The sequence below is a fragment of the Myxocyprinus asiaticus genome, chromosome 23 (assembly GCF_019703515.2).
Source record: "Myxocyprinus asiaticus isolate MX2 ecotype Aquarium Trade chromosome 23, UBuf_Myxa_2, whole genome shotgun sequence".
NCBI classification, from domain to species: Eukaryota; Metazoa; Chordata; class Actinopteri; order Cypriniformes; family Catostomidae; genus Myxocyprinus; species Myxocyprinus asiaticus.
Window position 1 is genome coordinate 30745461 of NC_059366.1, and position 7040 is coordinate 30752500.

The 7040-nt window shown below is 35.9% G+C and overlaps 1 protein-coding gene across 1 annotated transcript in view; it reads left to right on the forward strand.

Moving 5' to 3' along the window:
• Positions 1 to 4532: 4532 nt before the first annotated feature.
• The window catches only part of LOC127413585 (V-set and transmembrane domain-containing protein 4-like), an 11004-nt gene continuing 8496 nt past the window's right edge, over positions 4533 to 7040 (forward strand). The window contains exons 1-2 of the mRNA XM_051650841.1: positions 4533 to 4708; positions 6497 to 6892. Coding sequence (XP_051506801.1) covers positions 4657 to 4708; positions 6497 to 6892 — 448 coding nt within the window. The 5' untranslated portion in view covers positions 4533 to 4656. The remainder of the gene's footprint in view (positions 4709 to 6496; positions 6893 to 7040) is intronic.

Below are 7040 nucleotides of genomic sequence, written 5' to 3' on the forward strand. Positions count from 1 at the left end.
AACATTTATTTAAATGTTGCCTCGAGCATATGGCTGGACCCAAAATTATGTATTAATAAGTCCATTTTCTGCTGGTCGGAGTGGATTGTGAGGGAGGTTAATACACTCCGTGACCTGTATGAGAGTGGAGTGTTGAGATCCTTTGAAAATATGGTTCAGCATTTTAGGATTCCCAGATCTCAGTTCTTTAGGTATTTACAGCTGCGCCACCTCCTCTGACCTATTTTTGGGAGTAGCATACACCCCCCCTAAAGTGGCAGATACTCTGGGAGTGGTGATTACTGCTTTTGGAAAAGATCGTGAGGCATCAGTGTATTATTCCCTGCTAATTCAGAGTCTGGGGGACGGAGCTTCAACTTCTCTCAAGAGATTATGGGAGAAAGATTGAAACTTGGTATTGGAGGAGGGAGTGTGGGCTAGGATTCTAAAAAATGTCAAGTCTACATCTAGGGATGCAAGGGTGCACCTTATGCAATTTAAGATTTTACATAGATTCTATTGGACCCCCTCTAGAATGTTTGGGGGGAGGGGCTTAATTTATTTAATTTGATTCTGTATTTTCTGTTATGTTTATTTAATTTGTGAATGGAATCAATAAAAATAGTTAATAACAAAAATGTGTTCATGCTATATCTGAATTGCTGTAATTACAAGTTTCCGACTAGCAAATACCATTCAAGAATGAAAATACTGTTTCATGGACATGCTGTATTTCAGTCGTAATCGAATTCTGATATTGTGATGTATCACAATATACAGAACCGTGACATACAGCAATATCACAATAAGTATCGTATCGTGAGGTGGTTGGTGATACACAGCCCAAATCATATCAAAATTTTACTCTAACCCAATCCCACCCCTAAACCTAACCACTTTTAAACAATGTCAAATACATAACATGCAGATACATTTACATTCACAATAATTGTTGTTACGTTATACAATTATATAGATATTTTTGAGCACCTAACCCCACACGTTGCATGTAAACACCTTTGCTGGCATTCTTATCCAATGTACACAAGTGTTGTGCGCATAACTGTTAACAGTTAGGCAAGTAGGGTTTGCTTCTCTTCATGTTCTTTTCAGATCTCTAATGTTGCCCTTGCCATCAAAGCAGTTGTGTATATCTTTATCAAAGGCAAATCATTTTCACAGTCACCAAAAGCCATCAAACATTAGAGTAATGTCACTCCTCCCTGGCTCATTTTCAAAATAACGCTGAGAGAAAAGAAAGTATAGCTCTTCTTATGGCAACTGTAATGTTCTTGCATATTGATTGTATCAGGGATATTAGCTGGTCTAAGACTTATTCAGGCACCACCCCCATCTGAATAAAGCTTGGGCTAAATGACTCATTTCTGAGGGGCCTGCTTTATCTCTTTTTATTAAAACTCCACTGTCATTGGAATAAAATGTCAATAAATCTTTAACAAGAGATGAAACTGAACTGTGATAAATTCTGAATGACACTGCTTTAAATACACTATATTTAATTAAATTCTTTTGAGATTTTACTATGCTGATCCATTGAATCCATTTTCAGTGGTTCCCACTGTAGTTCAAAACTATGATTATTGATTATTTTTCAAAAATGTCTGCCATGCTTTACCTTTTGCGGGTGCTAATATTGTAAGACTGGGGGAAGGCAACAGGCTATAATATGTAAGTAATCTAGGTCATTAAACAGTCCCGTTTCCATGCTGGGTGTTTTTTAGAGTGCCACAATGCTGTTTCTCTGCATATCCAATAGAATAATTATAAAACCAATTAACTGAGAATAATTTGCCCAAATGGCAGAGCCAGTAAACAAACAAACCGAGCAAGTGATTTAATGTAAGGGTGTCTTTGTTGCCTTGTGAGTGGCCCAAATGAGTTTAACAAGAGCAAAGAGCACCCTCGAGATAGCGCATATACCAGAGATATGAGAGAGCATTTCCTTTGATTTCCCCTGATCCTCAACTCCCACATAAAATCTCTTTAAGAAGCATCCTCAGACCCTGGTCGAGCACCTTACTGTACCCAATATGGAGCATAACAGTGACCTACATGCCAGAGACTGGACTATGTGCAAGGTCTGGGTAGTTAGATAAGATACAGTTGATGTGATGCATGTATTATTGTGCAGTGTCTCCCGCTGACTCATGTATTACATTAACAAGCCACTTACTGATTGACTGAGAGCTTCTCGCCATGAGCTCTTTTAATCTACGCTGATATGAAATGCATGATTTCGCTGCAGGAGTCAGGTCTGCGGGTGGCCAATGTCTTAAACTGTAATTGAATAAGTAAAAGTAGCACTGCGTCTTGCGTTATCTACAAGGATAACTCTGTTCTGGTAAATGATTGATAACTGTTCACACATTATGATTAGGGTTTGCACACAAACACACATGTGCATGTTTATTTTTCTATTAGAGTTAGGACTTTCCATTGACTTGTGCAGTTTTTATACTGACTTAATGATATTTTCTATCCCCTAACCTTATCCCTAAACCTAACCCTCACACAAACCTTCCGGCATTTTAAATTTTCATTAAGACATTATTTAATATGCTTATTAAGCATTTCCTCACAGGGACTGTTGGGGGACCATCCTTATCTAAACATGAAAACAGTTGACTTTTAAATTAAAAGCTTCCAGACTAGTAACAAAGTGTACCAACATGTTAGAAATAGCATTTATCCATGGATTTTAAAAGCTATGTAGATAAATAAAATAAAAAAAGAAGTAGATCTCATATTTGCATACTTTATGTATAGTTCTGTTCATGTCTGTGAGTTGGTTTGTTCCATTTGAGAGGATGCTGGCATCTTCTGTGCTGTAGCCACATGGAGTCAGTGTAGAGTCCTGATAGCAGCAATGAATGTGGTATATCATTATTTTACATTAAAATAAATTGAGTTTCTCAGGCATTTTGATGGCTTGATTAACTAGTTAATTAGAAAAAGGAAAAAGCAGGTGCTTTGCAAAGACAAAACTGGAAAGTTAGCTCTCCTTTAAATCCTAACTCTAATTCCAGCCAAGATGTCAGTGATTTTTGTCAAACTGTCAATGGTTATGTCCAGAATAGCATACTAGCATAATACTCACTATTTCTGAAATATATAACATATACTGTATACTTTGTGCACAAATAGTCTGTATACAAGGAATACCGGGATAATCTACTAAATTTGCCAAATACTGCAAAATGTGCAATAAATAACAGTGCACACTTTGTGCACTACTGTATCCTACAGTGCAATGTGCTTGACTTGACCATTTTTCAGACAAATGCACCAGAAATAATAACTGGGATTTTTAACATCTTTTTCTTGACTTGTTATTTGACTCGGACTGCCCAATGGTAAGACATTTTGGTTGCACTTTATTTTACAGTACATGTACTTTCTGTGTACTTACAGTGTACTTATTCAAGTATTGAGTAATATTAGGGAACTACACATACTTAATATGGGTTAAGGTTAGAGTTGGAGTTAGGGTTAGTACCTAGTAATTACTGTAGTTGTTCTAATTATATAGTACGTAAATGTAGAACAATACTGTAAAATAAAGTGCTACCGACATTTTTACAAAAAATATCACGCCTAATAAATACTTAAGAATCACATCAGTCCCATTAAACACTATTATATTATATTATATTATATTATATTATATTATATTATATTATAACATCCTATATAGCCTACTGTATGCTTCTACTTTTTATTTTTATCTGGCAAGAAAAATGGATGCTCCTGATATGCAACTCACATTTTTAACAAACAATAAAGAGTTATATGAAAACGCTGAAGTATTGCACTGGCAAGGCACGTTTAAAGTTGTTGTCCTATACTTGGTTGCTATACAGTATATAAGCACATCTTGGCAGCGATCCTCATTCAGAGAAACCAGTAGCTCAGCACATTACTCTACCCAAAAAAAACATTCTGCTTCAAACCACTGAGAAGGGTGGACAAACACTGTATGCAGAAAACAGAAAAGTCCAGACAGTGGACAAATTTCCCATAGTATAGATTTGAGAGGTGTTCTGCATTAAAACTGAATAAGGTCTGAAAAATAGTTAACATTCTTCCATACAACATAAAAGGAGTTTAGGCAGAATGACAGCCTCAGTCAACCATTGCTTTCATTGCATGGGACAAAGATGAAGTGAAAGTATATGGTGACTGAGGCAAACTTCTGCCAAACATCTAATTTTGTGTTCCATCAAAGAAGAAAAAAGTTTGAAACAACATTAAAGCTTAGGGTTCCTTGAACAGAGAGACTTTGTGCGAAGCTACCGTCCTCACTCATTATCTAAGCTGAGAAAGTAAACCCCCGCTAAGACCTGGCCGCCGCTCCTACTTTCGTATGCTGTAGGTCCAGCTGGAAATTTGTGCTGCTTCCAAAAGGTTTTTCTCAGGAAATGACATTTCCTACATATTTTGCACTGTAAGGGACAGTGATTATGGGATAGAGAAAGAAAAAGAGAGGGTGAAAAAAGAAAGAGGGGTGTTTCTAACTGGGAACAGAGCATGCACTGTTTCATATTACACACACACAGTGAGAGGGAGAAAGGAAAATAAAAGGAGAGAAAATCCCAGGGATTTCTCCTTTCTTTTCTTGACGTTTAGTTGAGTTTATGGAGCCTACGGGTCTACATTATGAAACTCTCCACAGTCGCGATAGTTCTCCTGACTAGGGCTTTTATTGGAGGTAAGACTGACTGTTTATATGTTGGCCTTTTAATATTCAAAAGAAAGACCAATGTGCAAAGTAGCTGTCAGGGGGCATGTGATTAGTGGGGTAACGGTGAGATGGTGAAAATTTGTCAGATAGCGGCTCCAAGTTTGTCACACATGTAACTGCACAATTAATCTTCATAAACTCATTATGCATGCAAAACTGGCAAAACTTTTGTACTTTTCCAATTGTAGTTTTTATGCAACCTCTGTTTACTCTATATATACTTTATATTTAGTTATGCATTTTCTCCAGTGTAGAAACATATAGCAAAATATGTCAGAATTTACTGTTCTGGTGAGTTCTGAGCTATAATCAAATAACTAAGTGAATAGCCAAAGTTTTGGTGTGTGTCAGAGAGTAAGAACCAGTACTTTAGGGTGATCCAATATAAGTATTTTATTCAGCATTATTGTTTTGGTACTTTTTGTTTATGTCCAGATCTGTTGTGGCTTGTGATGTGGGTCATGGGATGAAAACACAGTCCTGGTTGACTCCTGAGGGACTCTAGTAATTGGCACAAACCATAAACACGACAGAGATTTTACCAGCTGGATACAATCTTCTTGTCGTGTTTTCTGCACTAGACTCTAGTTCAAGAAGGCAGACAAATGTTTTCCACCTGTGTGTGCGTGCGTGCGTGCGTGCTTGCGTGCGTGTGCGTGTGTATTTGTGTGTGTGTTCAGAAAAACATTTTTAATACCAAAGCTAATACTTTTTGATTAAGAGAGATTGTCTCACCTCAAGATTAGATATTTATACTGAACTTCAGATATAATCAATATAATTTACACAATATGCAGTTATTGGTAACCCTTTACAATAAGGTTCCATTTGTTAACATTAGTTTACAACATTAATTAACATGAACGGACAATGAACAACACTTTTATATCATTTAATAGTCTTGGTTAATGTTTATTTTAACATACAGTATTCTAATACATTTTTTAAATCAAAAGTTGCATTAGTTAACATTAGTTAATGCACTTTGAAATAACATGAACTAACAATGAACAGCTGTATTTTTATTAACTAACATTAACAAAGATTAATAAATGCTGTAAAAAATATATTGTTCATTGTTTGTTCATGATACCTAATGCATTAACTAAAGTTAACGAATGGAACTTTATTGTAAAGTGTTACCCAATTATGCTTTTTGAGAAAACAGTACTATTTAGTTTTCTAAATAAGTATTGTCTAACTGCAAGTAATGGATAATATACTGTCAGTTGGACATCATATTATTATATTATATTATATTATATTATATTATATTAATATTGCAACATCAGGACCACAACAAGAAAGAGACCATGGAGTAATACAAGAGACATGAAACTAGCACAACTATGTAGGAAATCCAAGGACAAATTTGATCAATAATATAGTTTAATGGTCATTATATAAATATATGACCACAAAATACAGCAAATGACCAATCACGTTCATGTATTCCAGAGTGTAATAAACATTGATAATATGATAACAGTAACTTGCATGCAGTCAGACATATGGAGAAATACATTCTTTTTATTTTAATAAATTATAAAGTGGATTAATTTGACATTTTTGTACATGTCTGTCTTTTTCTGGTTAAAATCTATTTTTAGAATAAGTAATGAGTTCCTTAAATAGGATTTAAAGTCAATATCACAGAATCAAATATTGTCTATCATATATTGTACCCCTGTACAAACAGTACATTTAAACATATGATTTATAAACTTGCTATTTATTCTTTGTACTTTTTCACAGAGCTGAGTGATGCTTTAAACGTGACCGTCACCCCTGGGCCAGTTAGCATGTGTTTGGAAGGAGACAACATCACTTTGTCCTGCTTGGTGTCTCAGAAGAAAAGGAGCAGCAGTGTCCTGGTGCTCCGCTGGCTCTATCTACCCAGCCATGAAGATGAGCACCTCGTTGTCAGGATGGGCATGAAGAAAGCCAAGTATTATGGCAACTACAGCAAGCACTTTTCCCAGACCAAGTTCCTTCTCTGGGAAGAGATGGATGGACAGATCTATCGTCTGCTGATCCTGAATGTGTCTACAGAGGATGGGGGCAACTACACCTGTAAAGTGCAGGAAATACGAAAGCACAGAAATAAGTGGAGGTCCGCGTCGAATGGAACAGGGAGCATGGAATTACGAGGTAACTGTGGTGATTGTTTAATTGCACACAGAGAATGTTGTTGATTCTAATAGAACTTTTCAGTCATTAAGTAATTTCTAGTGAAACTCGGCTAAATGTTTTGTTCTGCAACATAAATTACATACACACAGCCATACCTCAAAATTGA